The sequence below is a fragment of the Sander vitreus genome, chromosome 22 (genome assembly GCF_031162955.1).
Source record: "Sander vitreus isolate 19-12246 chromosome 22, sanVit1, whole genome shotgun sequence".
Taxonomy (NCBI): Eukaryota; Metazoa; Chordata; class Actinopteri; order Perciformes; family Percidae; genus Sander; species Sander vitreus.
In genome coordinates this window covers 843,242-867,638 of record NC_135876.1, presented here as the reverse complement: position 1 = coordinate 867,638, position 24,397 = coordinate 843,242, and the positions used below count along the sequence as shown (strand labels likewise).

The window sequence follows — 24,397 nt, the reverse complement described above, 5'->3', positions numbered from 1 at the left end:
GCCTTTGATTAGTCGTGGTACAAAATTACCCCTTTTTATACTATTATATCATATGTATAATATGTATTATTTCATTATTAATAGTTAATGTGTTAATTTAAATTTTCATGTTGCACCTGGTTCAATCAATCAATCAGACTGTATTTACATGGCACTTTTCATACATGTCAATGTAGCATACACACACACACACACACACACACACACACACACACACACACACACACACACACACACACACACACACACACAGATATACACAACATAATATCCCTCCCTACCAACCTAGCCCTAAATCGCCAAAAATGAATGCATTAAAAACAGGAACTGAGCTGAGGAAACACCGTCACAAGTGAGGAAACACCAGAGGCATGACACTTAAAACCAAAAGATACTTAAAGTGACTATATGTAACTTTTACATGTTTCTGAAACTGTGTAATGTTCCATCTGATGATCATAAATGACCAATAACAGCAAACGAGACTAACAGTGAAAAGAACACTAGTTTTATATCGTTTTTATTAATGTCTCTGCCCAGGTCTGATTTCTCCTGTGAAGTCAGAGAATGATTTACGGCAGGTAGACGGAGCTACAGCAACACATTCTGAAGGGTAACACCAGAAAAGCCTGTGTTAGTGTATCCAGCCAGGTAAAAGGTAGCAGGAGATTTCTTTACATAGGCCTAATTATATTTTTATATCTTAGAAGTGATCTGCTGTAGTTATGGCTGATACTGGGCAGGACCATCACAGGAAAGAAGGAAATTAAACAAAGAACAACTAAAAGCTAAAAGGGAAAGTGAAAGACTAACTAAATAAAACTAACTAAAGCAAACTACATATAAATATGGTTGAGGTGGAACCCATTTGAACTACTTTATATACTGCTGACTGGTACTGATGATGTCATCAGAGTTATCATGCTTTAGCTTTGAAGCTAAAAACAACAGGTTGCCTGTGTTACAAACTGGGGGCGGGAGTTTGAAAGACATCTACCAGGCAGGGAGGGGCAAAAATAACGATGATAGTGAGACATATAGCATCCAACATTTTGTAGGGACTAAATATACTAAATAAACAGCACCACTAGGGACTAAATGTCTGGATGTCTTTGCAGGCGTTTTTATATTAATTCAAATACTTAATGGTTTGGCTCGCCAGTATAGTTATGACATTTTTTCACTGACTGCAAAACTGTCAGACTTCTTATTCTTATTATTTATTTTATAAAGGACAACATATATTAATTAACATTTTTGTAAATGTGCCAGTGTTAGCCAGCTGGCTAATTTTCAACTGTAGTCCTTTGGCCAGATGATTTTAGACCAGAGCAACAGGAAACAGAAGACATTAGTACAGGTTCAACTATACAGACAGAAGTCGTCTAGACACCACACAGACAGCTAGAGCAACAAATAAGCTTTCTCAGTAAGCCATGCAGAGCTACAGGAAGCAGCAAGACATTAGCACAGTTACACATCAACAGTATCCCCATTCTGTACAGGTGCTGGTCATATAATTAGAATATCATGAAAAAGTTTGATTTATTTCAGTAATTCCATTATACTATACAGATACTGAATTTGGGGTTTTCATTAGTTGTCAGTTCTAATCATCAAAATTAAAAGAAATAAACACTTGAAATATATCAGTCTGTGTGGAATGAATGTATACATTATACAAGTTTCACTTTTTGAATGGAATTACTGAAATAAATCAACTTTTTCATGATATTATATGACCAGCACCTATATAAGAAGCCACGTAAGCATCCAAACACAGCCAAGCAACACAGACCCCGTTCAACCACGCAAAGCAGTAACAAGCAGTAATAAAAAGATGAAATGGGCTACATCACTCATGAGGGAGGCATTAATTCAGCACAGGTTAATTATGGTAAAATAATTCAAATACAAGTTAATTTTGGTGTGGTTTCTAACTGTACCTAGAATAAGATCCAGACCTGGTTACTTTGGTCCCTTATGGCCTGAGAGCTCCTACAACTGTGTCCACGCTCAAAAGAGAACTGAGAACCTTTCTATTTCCTCAGGTTTATTTCTCACCATCAGATACTGTATGTTTGTGCAGTACAGTGGTGGAATGTAACTAACTACATTTACTCCAGTACTGTACTTAAGTCCAAATGTTGAGGTACTTGTACTTTACTTGAGTCTTTTCTTTCCATGCCACTTTCTACTTCTACTCCGCTACATTTCAGAGAGAAATATTGAACTATATTGTATATTTTTACTCCACCACATTCATCTGTTACAGCTTTAGTTACTAGTTACTTTAGTTACTCCGCTACATTCATCTGTTACAGCTTTAGTTACTAGTTACTTTAGTTACTCCGCTACATTCATCTGTTACAGCTTTAGTTACTAGTTACTTTAGTTACTCCGCTACATTCATCTGTTCCAGCTTTAGTTACTAGTTACTTTAGTTACTAGTTACTTTAGTTACTCCACTACATTCATCTGTTCCAGCTTTAGTTACTAGTTACTTTAGTTACTCCGCTACATTCATCTGTTCCAGCTTTAGTTACTAGTTACTTTAGTTACTAGTTACTTTAGTTACTCCACTACATTCATCTGTTCCAGCTTTAGTTACTAGTTACTTTAGTTACTCCACTACATTCATCTGTTCCAGCTTTAGTTACTAGTTACTTTACACATTAAGATTCCTGCACATAGAACACATGTAGTTTATAAATCTGATGTTTTATTCTAAAGTAAACTAGCCAACAATATAACAGCTACTAGTCCAGCTGAGAGGATCAGACCATTAAACACACAGCTGGTTGGTCCTTTACACTTTCTACAACATGAGGAGAGGAGAGTATTTTTACTTTTAATACTTAAATTACATTGTCCTGATGATACTCACATACTTTTACTTAAGTAACATTTTCAATGCAGGACTTTTGCTTGTAAAGTAAATAATGTATAAGTAAATAAGTATTTTCACAGTGTGGTATTAGTTCTTTTACTTAGGTAAAGAATCTGAATACTTCTTCCACCACTGGTCATGTAAAGCACACTGAGTTTACTTGTGATTTAATATCTTATAGAAATAAATGTGCCTTCCGAACAGATTTCAGATTAAAAGAGAAGTTAGAGGAACTCTATTCTCTAATCTGTTTTAGTAAATGTGTTTGTAAGCCCTTGGCATTCATGTTTCTGTAGTCTATAAAGAGATTGTTTTCAAAAGGAAAGCATGTTGGAGCTCAGCACAGAAACTGGGCTCAGAGTCAAAACGGGCTCAGAGATACTACACACACCTGGCAGTGTGTGCACAGCAACGCACTGTACATCCTACTGTCTTCCTGGAGACAGAGAAGTGTCGGGGGGAGGGGGGTTGGAGCATGTTGCACTGAGTGGGTGTGGAGGAGTGGGTGGGTGGATATGCTCCATGTCGCACATCAAACTCTTCGCAGGCCAGAGGAGTTCAGAGGAGGCATGTGGATACAGCATAATCCGGCACAGACTCACTCAGCATCCAACAACTTAGCATGCAAGAGAGGGCGAGCAGATGAAAAACAGTGAGAAGCATGGAGCGCCTTGCCAACCCTTTTGGAAAAAGGCAGCAGCTTCTTCTTCTTCTTCTTTCTCTTGTTGCTGTTTCGGGGCAGGCTGTCAGTAAGGCTGTTAAAATATTGAGCAACACTCGAGCAACAGTTGGATGAACAGAAACCTGCTGTGTATATTGTTCTACTGTGATTGCATGAAATTCCCCTCTAATTGCTCTTGTTCCTCAACACAGGCCAACGGCTGATATTGAGAACATCTGAGAGCTTTCAGTGTGTGTGTGTGTGTGTGTGTGTGTGTGTGGAGTTGGAGGACAGCCTGGAAAATGAGGCTGTTATGTTTGACAGGTTGGAAGGCTGATTGTAGCTTTCACCTGTGACTTCACATAGGTAATTGAGCTTTTAACAGAATCCATAAAGCTGCCATATGTGAGCCAAGCAGACCGAATGGAAGGTTGTCTAATATATCAAACATATCAAAACCCAGAGGTGACAGAGGTGTTTATAAGAGACTGACAGGGAAACAGTGACTTTCTTAGGGTGATTACCAGTATTAACGCATTGACTTTATGTATACACATTCAGTAGGTCCACCCTGTTCCACAGTCACGGGAATTTATGCAGCATAAACACAGCCAGTCTTGTCTTTTGATGACTGAACACCTCCTTTGGCTTTGTAAGGGGTTAACTGCCTGGACCCCAAAAAAAAGTTAAGGCACTCCCCTCTCTGAAACGTAACCCCATTTTTATCGACAGTGGGGAAACTAGCAACAAAAGTAGCCAGGTTGAATGTAATTGAAAAAACATGAAGTGCATATTCCCCCCCCCCCCCAAACGTTTTATCATGTGTTTCTGTTGTGCAAATGAAGAAATATAAGTTGTCCCAAAGTTTTTAGTAGTGGTGGAGGATGTAGCAACACTGTAAAAAATACTTCGTTACACGTAAATGTCTTGCATGAAAATAATACTTAAGTTAAACTAGCGATAGACCGATCATCGGCCCTGGCTGATTATCAGGCTGTTTTTGGTCAGTTTGCAGATGATCTGTATCACGTTTTATTTACCTGATAACTGATAAAGTGAATGAATTAAAAAGTGTTGTACTTTGGCTCTGCTACAGCTCTGTGTCTGTCCCTCTGCTTCGGTTTATCCACAACACCATCTGACTCTCTGTTACTGGGGATTATGGTGAAAGTTTCTCATTTATTAAATAATTGCTTAAAGCATTTAAACTAAGTTTTATGTTGGAGTTTGTAACATTCTAAAATCAAAATTTTGACCTAAAGATTTTCACTGTAAATGCATATTGGTTCCAAATATCTGTTATCGGTTTCATTAAAGGTCCAATGTGTGGGAGTTTCTCCCATCTAGCGTTGAGATCATATATCAATCACCTATCTGGCACCACGCAGTTCAAAGTACGTATTCCAGCTACGGTAGCCTTCACGCTTCAAAAAGACGCTCTTGCTCTTTTCAACCTCCTTTTTTTTTCTGGGCAAAGAAGAAGAAGACTCCTGTTCCTGAAATTTGGATTTTGAATACGTGTGGTCCTCCCGTTAGCAGCATTAGCAGCACCTGTGAGTTTATCATGTGACAGAGAAAACGTGAAAGGAGCAGCAGTATGTCCTGTATGTCTCTTACCGGCTAACGTATTTCAAGATGGAGCATGAATATGGAGCGTCTACCCCAGTTCATGTAAACACAAATGTTAAATTTCAAGCCAAAAGGAATTGATGGTGGTGGTAAATATTCATGAATATGAACCAGTATCGGAGCCAGTTTTAACTACAGTTGTTAAATAAATGTAATGGAGTAAAAAGTACAATATTTCCCTCTGAAATGTAGCGGTGTGGAAAAAGAAAGTAGCATGACATGGAAATACTCAAGTAAAGTACAGGTAGCATAATTGCGTATATTAGTTACATTAACAATTGGTTTTAGTGACTAGGGCCACAATGCTCTCTCAGTACACTGACAAAAACAGCAAGATAGACTTCTTCATATTTTGGATTTGACATGTTTGATCAATGAATAGTTTTGTTGTTTTTTTTTACTTTCCAAAAATCGGCCCATTTTGTGCTTTATGTGCATTTGCTTGGTAAATAAATCTTTCCAAGATTAATCTTGATAGCGTAGCATCAGTTTCTTTATTGCAGGAGTCTTCACATTTTTGACCCCTCAGCTGAAAGAGAGACAGATCAGGGACCCCCTACTACATATATTGTATACAACTAAGTTGCATATTAAGCTGGGTCTACAACAACATGTAGGGTGGCCTATCGTCTTTACACATACCTTTTTTTGGAGCATACCAGTGGTGTAGTCTATGTGATACGCAGGTATACGCAGTATACCCACTAAGAAAGCTCCAAGATTTCCATATACCCACTTAAAATGCTCAATGACACACAACATACTTTTCCATTATATTTTTGATATATTTTGAAATGTCATCTGTGTTCTTTTCCTTCGCATAGGCTAAATAAAGGTACTTCCACTGTAAATTGGTGCATTAAAGTTTATCAGAATGCAGAAAATGAACTTCCCTGGGGGAGGACACCCAGACCCCCCCATTATGATATGGCCCCCCTTCCCCAAAGGCAGATTCTGGCCAATAGTAATACATTACAGTATACCCACTACAATACATTAGACTACACCACTGATGCATACAATACTAAGCTTTTAAAATATATATTTTTTAGCATATTCTTTATATTTATACATCATGTTTTAATGTTGAAATGTGGCACAGTGAATCCTTAACCTAACTATCTGTGGAATGCTGTGTACATTAAAAAAAGATTTCTCTTTACTATTAACATGTTGGATCCATGTTAATGTATATTTTCTTTCATATTTTTTTATTTTAAACCATGGAACAATTTGGAGGCCCCCCTGCAGCAACTCTGAGCTGAAGATCTCTGCTTTATTGTTACCAAACAGGGCTTTTTCACGTGTGACAGTAGGAAAAGCACAGGTGTAAATAATACAATGAATGTTGGCTGAATTCCATTCAGCTGCTTCAGTTTCACGTTGGCTCACTGTAACACTGTCACGGCTCACCGCGACGCTGGAATAGAACAGATCTATCATTAATGTTATTAGTAACACCTGTGTTTTTCCTACTTAGTCAAAGTGTCTGCTGTGGAAAAAAGGACTAGGAATCTGATTCCTCCAGCTTTTGTTCTTTCAATACAATCATTAATCGTCATCTATGAGCTACTGCAGAGGAACTGTTTTGGCCCCTCGACGCAATGTCTACTTGCAACCTGTTTTTCTACGGTCTTGCTGTTTTTTTTTGCGTTTCATTTGAAAAAGAGACTGAGATGCAGAGGTAAAATCCCTCCAGTACATCATAATTAAAAAACAAATAAAACAACTTCATGTCCTATGGTCCTGTGATAAGGTCCAGGAATTTTGGACATGTCAGACTGCAGGGACCCAGGTTCCATTCAGCCCAAGATTATTTGTTCTGGGGGATGGGATAGATAAGCACATAAGAAGCTGGGTCCAGACTAGTGTAATGATAGCCAGACAGATTCTTTTAAGAGGATGGAAGAATGAAGGCCTGCCGTCTATCCAGGAGTGGGCTTGTCATATAAACGGTTTGCCAGATTGGATGTCTACACTAGAAAATGGGGAAAGAACTTTCTGGAGGGCTCCTAAGAAGCTGTGTACTGGGGAGAGACGTGTATGATGGGCTTATGGTGTTGTCATAAACACATATGTTTATTTGGTTTATTGTCTATCTTGTTACTATTTTGTTGTATGGTCTTGAATATTGTAGTTACTGTCTGTCATCTTTTCTTGATTTTTGTCTGGGTGGGTGGTGATGACGAGGGGGGGGGGGGGGGGATTTGTTCATGTTGCGAGTTGTAGGTTTTGTTGAAAAGTAAAACAATTGTTAATTACAAAAAAAAGAAAGAAAAAACTATTTGGTGCTGGACAGATATTTATACTATTAATCATCTGGTGAGCTTTCATATTTCTATTGCAACCCCTTGTGGAGGCACAGACCCACTCAGCTTCGGTATGACTCGTCTTTCTGGGTACTAGAAGTTACATTTAGTCAATATTCAACAGTTTATCACAGAAAAAAGAAATTGATCTACAGCATGTAAGTTTGAGGAGATCTACTGACGCAAACACAGTGTAATCAGTGTTACTGGGAGTAACAGCGTCATCTCACATGACTTAAATGTGACTCAGCATGAAACCAACTGATCACCTGAGTTTCTGTACCAGTCCGGTCTCCAGTCCACATACATTAGTATACTGCCCTCTACTGGACTATAAAAGAATAGTGTTCATATTGTGGTGCCATACAGCAGATTTCAGGGTTTTTCCCTTCATAGAGGAGTTTTTGGTGACCCCCCAAAGAGGTTTTAGCCAGCCCCAAAGGTAATTCACCAGCGCCAAAATGATAAGAATTGAGAGAAGAAATAGCAATTCAAATCCTCTCTGACTGTGTTTAATAGGAATTTAGCAAACAACCGTTGAACAAGCAGAACAAACATTTAAATAGGAGCGCTTATCTCAGTTTTACCGTCCAGAGTCAGGCCGTGCCGGACTCTCCCCATGATTTTTACCAGGGATCGACCAATACTGGTTTTTCAAAGCTGATACCGATACCGATCATTAGCAGTTAATGAAACCGAAAAACAGATATTTGGAACCGAAATGCATTTACAGTGAAAATGAAAATCTTTAAGTCAAAATTCCAACACAAAACTTAATTTAAATGCTTTAAGCAATTATTTAATAAATGAGAAACTTTCACCATAATCCCCAGTAACAGAGAGTCAGATGGTGTTGTGTGGGGGGGGGACATGAAGTCCGACTCAGTGGTGAGTGAAACTGAAGCAGAGGGACAGACACAGAGCTGTAGCAGAGCCAAAGTACAACACTTTTTAATTCATTCACTTTATCAGTTATCAGGTAAATAAAACGTGATACAGATCATCTGCAAACTGACCAAAAACAGCCTGATAATCAGCCAGGGCCGATGATCGGTCTATCCCTAATTTTCACGGTAGTATTTAAACATTATTTTTTTAAGCCGTTTTGTTGATTGGGGTTCCATTTACTCCAACATAGTAGACATGTTTATCAAATTGTCAGAAATGACAGGCAAAGGCATAGATTTCTGTCAAATAAGGTAACACAGACTCTGCCTTTACTGTACGAGGTGATTATGCTTCCTGTTGTGTGTACCCCCCCCAACAAAAAAAAAGGCCCATAAGTCATGAAAAACCTTGGCTATGAATCTAAGAATCTTAACCACAGTGTATAATCCAGTATATAAATGAGTGAGGTTAGCCTGCACCATGGAGAAAACAAAAGGCAAGGAAAATGTTCTGACTTTCAGAGTTTATTTCTCTAATATTTCTTTATATCACAAAAAGTCTTCAAAATGCAGACTAGGATCTGTATGTAAACTGTACACAAAAGCAAGGCACTATACACTGTAGGATTTAAAAATCAAATGCATTTCATCATCATTACCTTTGCCGTTTATCAAGCCTGTATCCTGTTTGTTTTGTATATCTGAAACAGAAACGACACTAGATGCAATAACAAAGCTGCGTCATCTGATTAATAAATGGCAAATGGTGAACTGTACAGCAAGAGACACTTCTGTAACATCCAGTATTTATCATCATACATTATAAACCTCCTCAACATTAATTATACAGTTTATTCCATCATTTTTAATTCAGTGAACATTCATGAAGCTTAAAAAAAAAAAAAAAAAAATCCTATATGAATTTGATAAATATAAATTATTTGTAATGCACAAACATACATACAAAGAACAGCAGAGAGATGCTAAGGAGTGTGCTCAACAGGCTGACAGACCTGCTCCCACTCTAACACATGGCTGCATGGCTGACAATGTAAGGGCACTGGGTTGTTCTGCGTATAGTACATATTCACAACCATTAACATTAAATTCAATAAAGTTGTTGGACGTCATCTGAAACTTCCAAGTTTCAAAAGGGCAACTTTAAAGAGGAGCTATTAACACATTCTCTCAGAGGTGCATCCACCTACCAGGGCTTTTGGCGCCCCCCCCCCCCCGCCCCAAAAACATTTTACCCACAGCCAAATAAAAACTCACCAACGCCAAAATGATAAGAATCGAGAATAAAAATAGCGATTTAAATCCTCTCTTTACCAAACAGCCGTACAACATAAATAAACTTCGATATGAGAGCTAATCTCAGTTTTACCGTCCAGTGTCAGCAGTATTTAAATATTAATACTACTTTTTTCAACCAGTTTTGTTAATCAGGGTTTCATTTACTCAAGCATTATATACAGGTTTGTCTCCTGAGCCTCTGTGTCCGGACGTAAAGCGAAGAGGAGACAAAAAACAACATCCTGGTGTCTTCTGGTCAGCTCTCCGTTTCAACCATTTTTAAAAAAGTCCTTTGGCTTTCTTCAGCTTCACCTGCTTCCAGCCAGGCAAAGCCCCATACTCCTCTCTGGTCATGTCCAGGGCTTTCTGTGGGAGCATGGAGCAGTCACAGTCACACACACACACACACACACACACATATCATAAGGCGCTTTTCCACTACATGGTACCTGCTCGACTCGCCTCGCCTCTACTCTACTTTTTTGGTTTTTCATTACGAAAAAAAGTACCTGGTACCTGCTAACAGGTACTTTATTTAGTACCACCTCAGTCGAGGTTCCCAGCGAGCTGAGGCGAGCCGAAAAGGTGACGTGAAAGCGACAGACGGGGGTGTCCTGAACAAACCCACCATTTATAAACAGTTTATCCAGCTGTGTTTATTTCTGCTGCCTCCAGCTTCATCTGAAACTAAATGTGTCTTCTGGCAACAACAACACACCTTCCACGTTCTGTGTGTCACGTTAGGTCACGGCAGTTTCTTGCGGCGCCGCTTGTTTTACAGTTCTGCGGAGGCTCCAGGCAGAGCTTTCGTTGTAGCCTACGTACACACACACGGCCGGCTCAACGCACGCACCAGCGCAGTATAAACATCAGGCCACTTACATAGGCTACGGAGAAAGCTCTGCGTGGAGCCTCCACAGAACTGGAAAACAAGCTCAAGTGGCCTGATGTTTATAGCCGGCATATAACAACCAGCCATGCCGAGGCGGTACTAACATCTGCAATGGAAAACGGACGCACAGTGTGTCGAGTCGAGGCGAGTCGAGCAGGTACCATGTAATGGAAAAACGCCAATACTTTAGAGATGGTCCGATACCATTTTTTGCTTCCCGATAGATTCCGATACCTGAACTTGCATCTACGCCGATACGGAGTACTAGGGCCATTTGAAATAAAATTAAAATTGCAATTTTTCTGCCAGATATTGCGGTTACAATTCGATTTGCAGGTTTTTTTGAGCTGCATATTGCACCTTCTACAATCATGTTAAATAAAGTAATAAATAAATAAATGAAAGATCCACTGAAAATAGGACATTTATGTAAACAATCTGTGATATGTAACATTATTCCAGCATTATCCTATGAAAAACAGTAAATATAACAATAAAAAATGTTCAACCAAATGTTCCACCAAACATTTAACTAAATAATTTACATTTGATTTATCACGGTCTTCGTGATTAGCTAATCACATTCTTTCAAATCGTGATTTTGATTTGAAAACGATTCATCTTTCAGCCCAACCGAGTACCGATCCCGTACCAGTGTGTCATATATTTTATTGTTTTAACAGCTGTATACTACTATCCCTGTAAGATGGGATATGATTGCTCTCACTCAGTACATTTACATTCACAACAATATTCCACCATTATTCCGATATGAAAATATTATGAATTTGATACAGGTCATGTAAACAGCCGAACATAGCATTTTCTGATTAAGACATGGGTGATATGTCAGTATTATTCTGGTTTTAGAGGCATTCTTTGGACATGTATACAGAGTATTCAGAATATGCGTCTCAATCAGGGTTTTCACTGCAGTTTACGACCTCCTGCCCGTTTATGACTTATGGTCAGCTCTGTGCGTTGCTATGGTTTCTGTACACAAACCAACCAGCCAACAGTTTGCCAGGCTGCTGACCCGATAAGAAGGAGAAACACAGCTACTTTTAAACATCATCAAAGACTTGGATATCAACAGGTTTTTGGATATGAGCACACATCGCTACGTTGACCTTTTCTAGAAGCTGGTTGAAGGAATGAAAGAGGGACGCTGTGTTCACACGGTCCAACAAGTCCTCCACCGCTGGAACACTTTGAAAAAATCATAGTTTGCACGGCTACATGTAAACGGGAATATTAATGGAGTACTCACTTTCATTACCCATGTAAACAGCTTAGTCAGAATATCGTCTTTTTCAGAATGAGGGTAAAAACCGGAATATTATGTGATCATTGTTGTCAGTCTGGCTCAGGTTAAACTTTTTGTGAAACATGAACAAACAAACAATGGACGCCGTAGAACTTCATTTTATTATCCAGTTTGACAGTGAGTCATAATGGAAAAACGAACATAAATAAACTACTTTAAAGTAGATTTTCTTCAGGGCTAAATAACGTGGTATTCGGTGCATAAACTCCAGTACTTGCCGAAACCGAGACCAGCGTTTTAGGTGGTATCAGAGGTTTATCCGATATTGGTATCAGAACATCTCTAGCATAATTTACAATACCAACTGTTGAGAATGTCACACCAACACATCCTGCAACTTGCATGGTGAGGAATGAGTAACATCTGAGAACACACTCATGCATCAGTGAGATTAAGAACGCAGCCATCTTTTCTTTAATTTGCATCTCCGGTAAAATATGGTCAAAGAGCTCAAATCGCCAGGATTCAGTAGTGCGTCCACACCGGCTCGTAGATTGTGAGTGAACAGCATGCTAAACTAATAAGAGGAGTTAGACGTTTTATCAGACAGAAAATATAAAAGAGAGATGAGGAAGTTTGATTTAAAAAAAAAGAAAAAAAAAAAGTGATTTATGGTTAAATTGAGTGAGGATGCTGTGCAACAGGAGCACTTGTCCGGGTCATCCATGCTCAAGTCAGATGACTCACCTTCCCATAAGCCCCTACTCCCTGGAGGGTGGAATGAAAGAAGTAGATAGGTTCACAAAAAAGGCAAGAAGACGGAGAGAAGATGGCAAAACGTGATGAAAGACAAGAATGCAAAATAAAAAAAGGGAAGAGAATGAACATAAGGGAAATCTGAGAAAACTTGAATGATGCATACATAACCACATATAACATATTTGCAGAAAGTGATCTAAATTATAATATTCCTATAACCTCACAGTGTTTCTAAACAACAATCTTCCTGAAAGTCATATTGAGTGAACATAAGTTTACCCTTTAACTTGAACTCCACACTTATTCTATATTCTTCTTCTTGTCAATAAATTCAATGAAAACAATGAATGCATCTACTTACTGGTATGGTATTAATGAGGATTTATTGGCATATATTATACTGTACTTTAAAGCAGTACTAATCACTTTTTTGGCCACTTTGGGTCACAACAAGCTGAACATCACACGTGTCTGAGATATGGCTAAAGTGTGATTTATGGTCCTGCGGAGGCTCCATGCAGAGCTTTCTCCGTAGCCGACGGAAGTGGCCTGATGTTTATACTTGTGCGCTGGTGTGTGCGTCGTGTCGTCGTGTGTGTGTGTGTGTGTGTTGGGAGTGTGTTAGGGCGAGGGAGAAGTGAGAGAGTGACGGCGATTAGCTTCTGAGCGAGTAGCGACTCTAGAGTCATAGTGAGAGAAACAAAGTGTCTCCCCTGTTCTTTATTTTTTGGGGATACATTTTTAGTATTATTTTACAAAACATACAGTCAGGTCCATAAATATTGGGACATCGACACAATTCTAATCTTTTTGGCTCTATACACCACCACAATGGAGTTGAAATGAAACGAACAAGATGTGCTTTAACTGCAGACTTTCAGCTTTGAGGGTATTTACATCCAAATCAGGTGAACGGTGTAGGAATTACAACAGTTTGTATATGTGCCTCCCACTTTTTAAGGGACCAAAAGTAATGGGACAATTGGCTGCTCAGCTGTTCCATGGCCAGGTGTGTGTTATTCCCTCATGATCCCATTTACAAGGAGCAGATAAAAGGTCCAGAGTTCATTTCAAGTGTGCTATTTGCATTTGGAATCTGTTGCTGTCAACTCTCAATATGAGATCCAAAGAGCTGTCACTATCAGTGAAGCAAGCCATCATTAGGCTGAAAAAATCTAAACAAACCCATCAGAGAGATAGCAAAAACATTAGGTGTGGCCAAATCAACTGTTTGGAACATTCTTAAAAAGAAAGAACGCACCGGTGAGCTCAGCAACACCAAAAGACCCGGAAGACCACGGAAAACAACTGTGGTGGATGACCGAAGAATACTTTCCCTGGTGAAGAAAACACCCTTCACAACAGTTGGCCAGATCAAGAACACTCTCCAGGAGGTAGGTGTATGTGTGTCAAAGTCAACAATCAAGAGAAGACTTCACCAGAGTGAATACAGAGGGTTCACTACAAGATGTAAACCATTGGTGAGCCTCAAAAAACAGGAAGGCCAGATTAGAGTTTGCCAAACAACATCTAAAAAAGCCTTCACATTTCTGGAACAACATCCTATGGACAGATGAGACAAAGATCAACTTGTACCAGAGTGATGGGAAGAGAAGAGTATGGAGAAGGAAAGGAACTGCTCATGATCCAAAGCATACCACCTCATCAGTGAAGTATGGTGGTGGTAGTGTCATGGCGTGGGCATGTATGGCTGCCAATGGAACTGGTTCTCTTGTATTTATTGATGATGTGACTGCTGACAAAAGCAGCAGGATGAATTCTGAAGTGTTTCGGGCAATATTATCTGCTCATATTCAGCCAAATGCTTCAGAACTCATTGGACGGCGCTTCACAGTGCAGATGGACAATGACCCGAAGCATACTGCGAAAGCAACCAAAGAGTTTTTTAAGGGAAAGAAGTGGAATGTTATGCAATGGCCAAGTCAATCACCTGACCTGAATCCGATTGAGCATGCATTTCACTTGCTGAAGACAAAACTGAAGGGAAAATGCCCCAAGAACAAGCAGGAACTGAAGACAGTTGCAGTAGAGGCCTGGCAGAGCATCACCAGGGATGAAACCCAGCGTCTGGTGATGTCTATGCCTTCCAGACTTCAGGCTGGAATTGAATGCAAAGGATTTGCAACCAAGTATTAAAAAGTGAAAGTTTGATTTATGATTGTTAATCTGTCCCATTACTTTTGGTCCCTTAAAAAGTGGGAGGCACATATACAAACTGTTGTAATTCCTACACCGTTCACCTGATTTGGATGTAAATACCCTCAAATTAAAGCTGAAAGTCTGCAGTTAAAGCACATCTTGTTCGTTTCATTCCAACTCCATTGTGGTGGTGTATAGAGCCAAAAAGATTAGAATTGTGTCGATGTCCCAATATTTATGGACCTGACTGTACTTATACATACAAAACAAATTCCACAATACGTGTCAGGTAATGTCAAGTGGTGCATAGAACAGATGAACACAAATTGAACAAGAACAAAAACCCTCTCCCACCCTCTGCGGTCTCGAGGAAAACAACAAAAAATAAAACAGAAATCACACCTTGCCTAGTCTCTCTCCTCTTGTTCTTGTGATGCTGAGGTCATTAGGTCTGATATTTGTGCTGCTGTGCTTTCCTATAGGCTGATAGTTGATGACTTGGCTTTGTTAATCCTTGCTGTAGAGAGCTCAAGCATAACTATGTCCAGGAAATACGCCAACCACTGTTTAATACAAAGCGAGTGGCGGGGGAGCCAGCGCCGAGCTATCATTTTCTTGGTTGCAGTTGATCCGGTTAGCCAAATTGTCCTCTGTCTCCCAAGCAGATGTAATTAGATTCATCATTAAGTAACAAAACAAATCGGGAATTCGAGTAGGAATTCAACATCCTATCATATCAGATATTATTGATGTTTTAGTCCAGAACTTATGCACCTGGTCACACTCCCAGACCATGTGCAGGAAAGTTCCAGTTTGTTCAGGTTGACAGAACGTACAATAGGGAGTGGGAATGGCTTTAGAGACGTATCTCTTCTGAGGAGTCCAGTATGTCCTATGGCATATGTTGAAGTGTCTCCCCTGTTCTTTCTGACCAAGGTGGGAAATCTGGAGCAGGACGAGTGAACCCTCTCCTTGATGTCATGTTGTTTATGGAGAAGGAGAACCAGGAAATGAGTCGGGGGAAATGCAACGCTACCGTGCGTCGCCGCAACGTGTAGTTACATTTTTTCGAGAGCTGCACGTCAGGCTACGGCGTAGGGTCCGTGTCTCCACGTACCTACGTACGTACAAACGGTGTAAATTTAACGCAGAAGTATCAATCACGTTTAATGTGTTAGCAATCAGTTGGTTATTTACACACCCTGCAAACACAGAGCAACAAGAACATTCATTCAGAGTCATGTTTAAGTCCACCTGATGAATAAACCAAGTCAAATAATCCCTCTTTTTTATCTTTTGGGTCTCCGCTAACTCCTGAGACTCTTTAGCTGCTAAATGCTCTACTGTGTTCACCAGCTAGTTGCTAACTTTTTCTTTTTGTCATTTGGTGCTGGGCAGGTAGTGTACAGTGACTTTTTCACGGCTTCTTTCTCGGCCACCTGCTGTGGCTAAACATTAGGAGAGTGGCGAACCAAAACAGTAAACTTGGGAATAGGGCTAACGATTTAGAAAAACATAAATCGAATTGCGATTTTTCTGCTAGATACTGCGATTACGATTCGATCAGCGATTTAAAAAAAAACGACATGAGACACCATCAAAAGTGCTTTATATTCTAATGCAAGGATGAGAATATAGATATGAGTGTTTTTCTTTTAGTAAGCATGAAGCATTGAACAGTCAAACACAGAACATTTATCACAAAAGCTCAAGTTAGAATAATAAAAAAACAATTCCAATAATAAATATCAGTACTTTCTGTAAAGTGAAATGTCTGATCTGCCTCAGTTCAACAGCAGCATCTACATACTACACCTTCTACCATCATGTTCAATAAAGGAATACAAAATAAATGAAAAATCCACTGAAGATAGGACATTTCTATTAACAACCTGTGATATGTAACATTATTCAAGCATTTGAATCAAAAATGTTAAACCAAATGTTACACCAAACATTTCATTAATCGCCGTCTTCATTAGCTTATCACATTCTTTCAAATCTCGATTTTGATTTAAAAACGATTGATCATTCAGCCCTACTTGGGGATCATAAAACGAAGTTAAAACACTGCAGAGTAGGTGATCATTCTCGGGTCGGTTTGTCACTACGAGCGACACCTTTCAGCACATTGGAGCCATTGTAAATATAAAGAGATTGAATAGTGCAAATTGAAAAAAGTAGTCGTAAAATGTGTTTCTAATATATCAGAATCAAACAATTATTGAGAGGTTTCATATTCTCTAGCTAAACGTTTTCTCTTTTACTTAATGAACGACAATCATCATGGTTAATATCTAAAAAAAAACTAAACATGTAGCACCTTTAAAGTAACATCAGAGAGCGGCTGTAGACTGCAGGGTCTTACCTCAAAGTCCTCATTAGACAGGTAGACCTCCAGGCGGAGAGGGTCAACGCCCTCAGGCAGCGGCCGAGCCAGAACATCTGCCAGTGGGTACGCCGTCTTACACAGCCTGGCCAACACGTCCTCTACCAGGATAATCTGGTTACACACCTCTGCCTCCTGAGAACACACACACTATATATTTCAGTCAGGAACCCTCTCGTCATAGATTTAACCATTTATTGCGACAAATGGAAATACAGTTATGCTTGGCACTGATGGCTGCGCTCTTAATAATGCTCCCTGGACCAGCCAAGCAGCATGCTAAGCTCAGACAAGGAGCACCATGCTGAAACCCCCCTGGGTAAAAAAAAAAAAAAAAAGGTGAGCCAAAAGAAAGACATAGAAAACCATTTTAAACTTTGAGTCATGTTAGGACTCTGAACTAGGAAGGTGGAGGCAAAATGTTGCCAGCAGCAGCAGCAGTGAGTGAAGCAGCGTCAGCGTAGCGGGGATCAGTGAGCAGTTTAAAATAGTCTCGCTTTGCCAGACCATCCACAATCTGCGGAGCGGAGGAGGGTCTGGCTAGTCCACACAGCATTCTGGAATGGGAGAAAAACGTACTCTGGTTTATTGGCATTTCTTTAAACCAATCACAATCGTCATGGGGTAAGCTAAAAGTCACGCGAGAGAAAGCTCAGATTGGACAGATAGTCTAGCTAGCTGTCTGGATTTACCCTGCAGAGATCTGAGGAGCAGTTAACCATAGTCCTCACAAATCCACCAGAGGTTAGAACGCCAACACAAAGGAAGAGGAAGGTGACGGACATTGTTTAGTCTGTTGCACGACTAAAACAACTTTTGAACGTACACATGTTCCACCAAAACAAGTTCCTTCCTGAGACTATTTTGCAGAGGCACCGTGGCTCCGTCCGGAGCTTAGCAATACTCGATACTATCAAACCGCAATACTTCTAGAATCACAATAAACGAAAAACGCAATACAAATGGAATCGGCGCCCCTGTATCATGAAAGATTGGAATCCCTAGCCCTAGCCCATAGTAATGTTGACTTTTCCTCCCTCAGCTGAAGACTCGTCAAGGGACAGAGCTGCTGATCCAGTCAGAGATCGACAGCGTCATCAACGACTGGTACCGGGCCCTCACAGAGACCATCAGCACACATGTGAGGGGACATCTCTCATTAGCAACATCTTGTCACAAGTTTTATTTTGAAAGGGTAACTTCTGTTTTGTTTTGTTTTTCAACCTGGACCCTATTTTTCTATGTTTTGTGTCTAAGTGACTGATGGGAACAACAATCTCTGAAATTGTTCCATTATTAAGCGAGACCGCTGCAGTCAACAGCAGCGAAAACAAGCTACAATGTAGCGTTAATGAGCAATTGTGCATCTTCAATTTATGTCAACAAAAAGTGCTGTTTTACCACTGACAGGCTCAGATTATTGTTCTAACGTCCCAGCCCTACTGACCTGTAGTCATGAAAAAGGAATACAATAAGTGCATGTGCTTCCATACAGTATACACACTAATGGCTACAGGCAGACACTGTTCATATCAGATGATGTAGCTGGGAGGAATCAGATAATAGGATGGGATCCACACACCCTCTCAGTGATCTCAGCGATGTCCTCTCGGTGCTCCCAGCTGGGGAACATGTTGGTGAAGGTGAGCGGCTCCAGACCAGCGTGGATCAGGTACGCTTTGGGAGGCTTCTTCTCATTCTTTTCTGTGGCAACAAAGTAACAACAGACCGGCGGTTTTGCACTGCAGTTCACATTAGAGCTGGGCGGTATGGAGAAAAATCAAATATCACGATATTTTGGACCAAATATTAATATTGCGGCGATATTGTAGGGTTGACCATTAGTGCTTTAATAAAATATTTACACAATGACATTTTAAATAAGTAATCATCAATCATGTGGATATAAGAACAGTCAGGTAAATTCAGAAAATGACATCACTTTACTGTGACAGGAAACAGGAAAAGACAACACTTGTGTCATATTGCGATATCCAAGATTGAAGGCGATATCTAGCCTCATATATCAATATATATTGATAAAGTATTGCCCAGCCCTAGTTCACATACATTGTTTTCGGTCGTACTGTTGTCTGAGGATGTCCTCGACAGTAACAGAAAGTGGTTTTGTATGCGTCTAATAATGAATGGATTAATGAAAAAAAAAAAAAAAAAAAAAAAGATAGTATTTCAGTTTAAGAAAAAGCAAGACTAAGTTGCTCAGTTGGTAGAGCAGGCGCACACAGATAGAGGTTTACTCCTCATCGACCTGCGGCCCTTTGCTGCATGTCGTTCCCCCCCCCCCTCCACTTTCATGTCTTCAGCTGTACTGTGGGATTAAAGGCCTAAAATGGCCAAAAAAATAATCTTAAAAAAAAATAAAAAATAAAAAAATACTCTTGTCTGAAAAGGAGTAGGAAGAAGCAAAATGCTTTTCGGGTCCTACCCTTTTTTGAAATGTACCCTTTTTTTGAAATGTTGAAAATGGTTGTTTTCAATAAACAACCATACAGCCCTATAACCGAAAACATCGTCAACATCTAAAAAAAACATTTGCAGATCAATTAATCGATCAAGTTACTATTCCATAAGTTAATTAATGAAATCATTTGTTCATGTACTATCCTTAATGTACTGTCCATCCAGTATATTTATCAAGCACAATTAGCTTCTAAATAGATCAGAACAAAACTGACCTTGGCATAATAATTAGAATGAAGAGGAATACCTCTGCAGTACTGCAGCACAGTCTCCATGGCACACTTCCTGTCCGAGTCCCAGCGGATTCGGGCTGAGCCGGTGCTTTCACTGTCCTGAGGCCACCAGCCCTGCCACAGATACACCTCATGGTGGTTGTCCACCAGGAACAGGGCTGGACCGGAGAATCAGAGGAGGAGAACAGGATGAGGACTCTCAGAGTGAGGACAGTTTCATAGTCTATGAGTGTTCGCTCATCAGCTTATTCAGGGGGCTAGTTTAGTGTTAGGAATGAGTTTTTAGGTTTTACATGTTGGGGATTCATTGAAAAACACTTTTGGATGACTTGCTCGTCTTAAAGCTATAGTGCGTAGTTTCTGTCTCCCCTATGAAGAATTCAGTAACACTTTACTTGAAGGTATCTACATAAGAGTGACATGACCCTGTCATGAACACATGACACAGTCATGACACATGAACCCTAACTCTAACCATAACTTGTCATGACAAAAACCGAATGATACTTATTGACAGAAGCGTTATGTCATAAACGTTTATGACTTGTTTATAATGTTTATGACACGTTCATGACAGTGTCATGTCACTCTTATGTAGATACAAAGTGTAACCAAGAATTCTAAGTAATGACAAAAGCCTTCCGTGATCGCAAATGTCCCCCCGGCCAGAGTGAAGAAATGGCCGAAGATTTGTTGCTAAGTAAATCATCTTTGATCATCAAAAGCACATATAAAAAGAAAATGTACTATTTTTATCTTCACATGTATAGTTAGACAAATGTGTGTGTGTGTGTGTACGTGTGTGTGTACGTGTGTGTGTGTGTGTGTGTGTGTGTGTGTGTACGTGTGTGTGTGTGTACGTGTGTGTGTGTGTGTGTACGTGTGTGTGTGTGTGTGTGTGTGTGTGTGTGTGTGTGTGTGTACGTGTGTGTACGTGTGTGTGTGTGTGTGTGTGTGTGTGTACGTGTGTGTGTGTGTGTGTGTGTGTGTACGTACCTGGCTGGGAAGCTGCATAAAGGTCCTCCTGCAGGAAAGGCATAGAGTTGACTTTCCTGGGCTCTCTAGCAGGGTAAAGAAACTCCACCGCTGCAAACTCCCCCGAGCTGCTGCTCAACTGGTACAGACGTGGTGAGAAGTTAAACCTCCCCGGGTCTGAGGGTCAAAGGTCAACACACCAGGGTTATTATAATAAACTCAAACCAAAAAAATGCAGTGAGAAATACTTTCAGCAAAACCTCAAACAAACTATATTGCCTGGTTAAACCAAAGAAAATAAAATAAGAAATCAAAGTAAATTCATCGCAGTTTTAGTTTTTCAGCTTTAATATTTCACACCTAAAAAAAAGGAGACAGCATGAATCATTAGTCAATCTACTACAGATCGCTTTTTTTTGTATACAGATCTCTATACAAGATACTTCCTTAATTAATTCTATAATGAAATATTTTGTTTTACTGTTATCAACTTCATAATAATGCCACTCAAGATAATTAGAAACTCAGGCCTCCTATCTGTCATCATAACTGCAGTTTGGATTTAATGACAGAGGATCAGTGATATGGAATGCTTTACCATCAGATTTATCAACGCTAACACTAACAATTTAAGAAAGCTGTTAAAGGTTGGTTTTTGTCTCCTCTATGGGAGAACATGTAAACAACCCATGTAACTCCTGTCATTATTTCACCTTTCATATTTATTCTGTTGATGTGATATAGTGTGTAATTTTAGCTTTTTCTTCTCTCTTTCTTCTTTTCTTTTCAGTATTTTAGGTTATCTTTCTATTTTAATTGGAGTATGCATTGGAGAGTGCCCAGATTAAGCCCCTCTGAGGTTTATTTGCATCTCTCCATCACATCTTTTATTGATTATGTGGATATTAATCTGTAGTATTTGTATATGTGTAAATTAATAAACTCCTGTGACATTGAACCACAGAACTTCATTGGACACTAGTAGCAGCACGGAGATTAACCATTATGGCCATTCCCATACAGTTCTCCAACCATGTATTTTGTATGTATATGTAGCTTTTTTATTTTTATTAACCTTTATTTATACAGGTAATGTCATTGAGACACAAGGTCTCATTCTCAAGAGAGACCTGTTTGGGACAATACATAACATCAGTTGCAGACAGAAACAGATTGCAAAAGTATACACAATATTTACTATGTACAATATTTAAACAAAAGTGCCAAGTAGATTTAAAACACTAAAGAAAAAATAATAAAATAAAAACAACAACAACAAGATTCCAAAGAAGTTATTTTTGCCACGTACACAATACCTGGCCCTAACTAAACTAAACCTACTGCAAAACTACAGTAAATATATAAAAACTGACCCTTCCTGAAAAACTAAACTAAAACTAGCAAAGACACTCTGAAAACTAAAACTAAAATGAAAACTAACTGGGAATTCAAAACTCTCAACACCTCACAACAAACATAACCAGTTCATAACACCAACCACAGCTGTGTCCAGTAAAGAAAAGATGTGGTAAAAATCAGCACATTGGTGACCCCCACCTTGCAGCATGCAGTCGTACGCTTTCCGGTCCCTCCTCCCGAGAGGTTCCCAGAATCCTGTGGGCTCCGATCCCTCGTCACATTCCCGGATGGTCACCCTGCTGCTGCTGTGGAGGCCTGTTTCCAGAGGGCAACTGTACAAAGACAAACGTGTCATACGGAATGATGGCGGCAGTATGAAAAAACAGAAAGAATCAGAAATGGATTTTTCTCAATACATTTGCAGGAGGAATAATAAAGGTTTCAGGAATTGCTTCAGATCAAACAGTACCACTTGTTTTTTACTTCTAGTGTCACTGCCAACGGAATACTTTAAGAGGAATAGGGCTGGGTATTGTTCAAAGATTTTCGATACCGGTACCAGTACCGTGACTTTGATAACGGTTCCTAAAGGGAAGACAATCAAGTTTCCACTCACTGTTCTTTGATTTTGTTGGCGGCGGTGCGTGCCACGTCCCGTGTGTGTGTCTGAGCCTTGCAGCCATGCCACAGGTAGATGAGGGACTGGCTAGCGCTCAGCAGCACCATGGAGACCCTGGAGCGCAGGCTGCTGCAGTGACAGGCCACCTCCAGCAGGTGGCCCTCCACCTCCACCTCCCCCCGCACACAATACAGACGCCAGTCACCTGGGGGGGGGGGGGAGAAATAGATTTAGCTGATGATGTAAAAAAATTAATTATATATTTCTTTGCTGAAGTGGAACTTGTAGCTAGGGATAGACCGATTATGGGGCTTATCAGGCTGTTTTTGGTCAGTTTGCAGATGATCTGTATCACGTTTTATTTACCTGATAACTGATAAAGTGAATGAATTAAAAAGTGTTGTACTTTGGCTCTGCTACAGCTCTGTGTCTGTCCCTCTGCTTCAGTTTCACTCACCACTGAGTCTGACTTCATGTCCCCCCCCCACACAACACCATCTGACTCTCTGTTACTGGGGATTATGGTGAAAGTTTCTCATTTATTAAATAATTGCTTAAAGCATTTAAACTAAGTTTTGTGTCCAAAATCCAATCCTAATCCAAAATCCTAATTTTGAGTTAAAGATTTTCATTTTCACTGTAAATGCATATTGGTTCCAAATATCTGTTATCGGCTTCATTAACGACTAATGTTCAGTGTCGGCCTTGAAAACCGGTATCAGGCAATCCCTACTTGTAGCCCTGAAGAACAAAAAAGCTCAGTTATTTGAGGTGTGGGAAAATATGGAGCTCCTGAACGTTTCAGTGGGAGGGGGTTTCTATTCTTGCAATCCAATTATTCTCTGAGCCACAACACAGTTCTCATATACAGTACGTGAGTCGCTCATTACGAGCAGATGATGAATTTATATCACTGTTACAGAAGCAGAAATTACTGTAAATGCAGGTCTAAGAAGTCATTGTGAGTCTAATTCATTTAAAACTGTCTGAGTTCAAGTGTAACTCAGAACAAATGGACCGCTTAACACTATTTTGTGTATTAAGCCTGTGCAGAAAATAATGGAATAGCAGCAGAGACCAAACTGTGTTCGTCTTGATGATTGATGTGGGCTTACTCTGGGAGTGTTCCTCCTCCTCTTCTCTCTTCCCTGAGTGGATGACCATCCCTCCTTTGAAGCACTGCAGGAAACATGGAGGCTCCTTACCCTGCTGGACCTGAACCTGGAGGGGGATTCAATGATACAGGAGAGGAGTAAAGCTCACAAAATGAATGACAATTAACAATGAATCTACAGTAAATAGACGGACAGAAAACTGACTCGCTAAGTACGTTTACCCAAGTACTATACTCAAGTACAAATGTTAAGGTACTACTTGAGTCTTTTCTTTTCATGCCACTTTCTACTCCGCTACATTTCAGAGAGAAATATTGTACTTTTGACTCCACTACATTCATCTGACAGCGTTAGTTACTAGTCATGTGTGTCCTCCTTTTATGTCCTAAGATGTTTCTTTATGTTTATGTTGATTTTAAAATGTTTTTTACGGTTTCATGTTTGTGTTGTGAATCAACAGACTGAAGCACTATGCC

The 24,397-nt window shown here is 39.8% G+C and overlaps 1 protein-coding gene across 2 annotated transcripts in view; it reads right to left on the bottom strand.

Moving 5' to 3' along the window:
- Positions 1-8,065: 8,065 nt before the first annotated feature.
- Positions 8,066-24,397, bottom strand: part of svila (supervillin a) — a 92,820-nt gene continuing 76,488 nt past the window's right edge. Inside the window, exons 33-40 of one of the 2 annotated variants that reach the window (XM_078280350.1) lie at positions 23,922-24,027; positions 22,804-23,011; positions 22,386-22,519; positions 20,850-21,005; positions 19,868-20,011; positions 18,722-18,843; positions 17,119-17,274; positions 8,066-10,038 (exon numbers count right to left, since the gene is read on the bottom strand). In XM_078280350.1, the coding sequence (XP_078136476.1) occupies positions 9,952-10,038; positions 17,119-17,274; positions 18,722-18,843; positions 19,868-20,011; positions 20,850-21,005; positions 22,386-22,519; positions 22,804-23,011; positions 23,922-24,027 (1,113 nt within the window). In that variant the 3' untranslated portion in view covers positions 8,066-9,951. The remainder of the gene's footprint in view (positions 10,039-17,118; positions 17,275-18,721; positions 18,844-19,867; positions 20,012-20,849; positions 21,006-22,385; positions 22,520-22,803; positions 23,012-23,921; positions 24,028-24,397) is intronic. The other variant, XM_078280351.1, reaches the window with a different exon arrangement.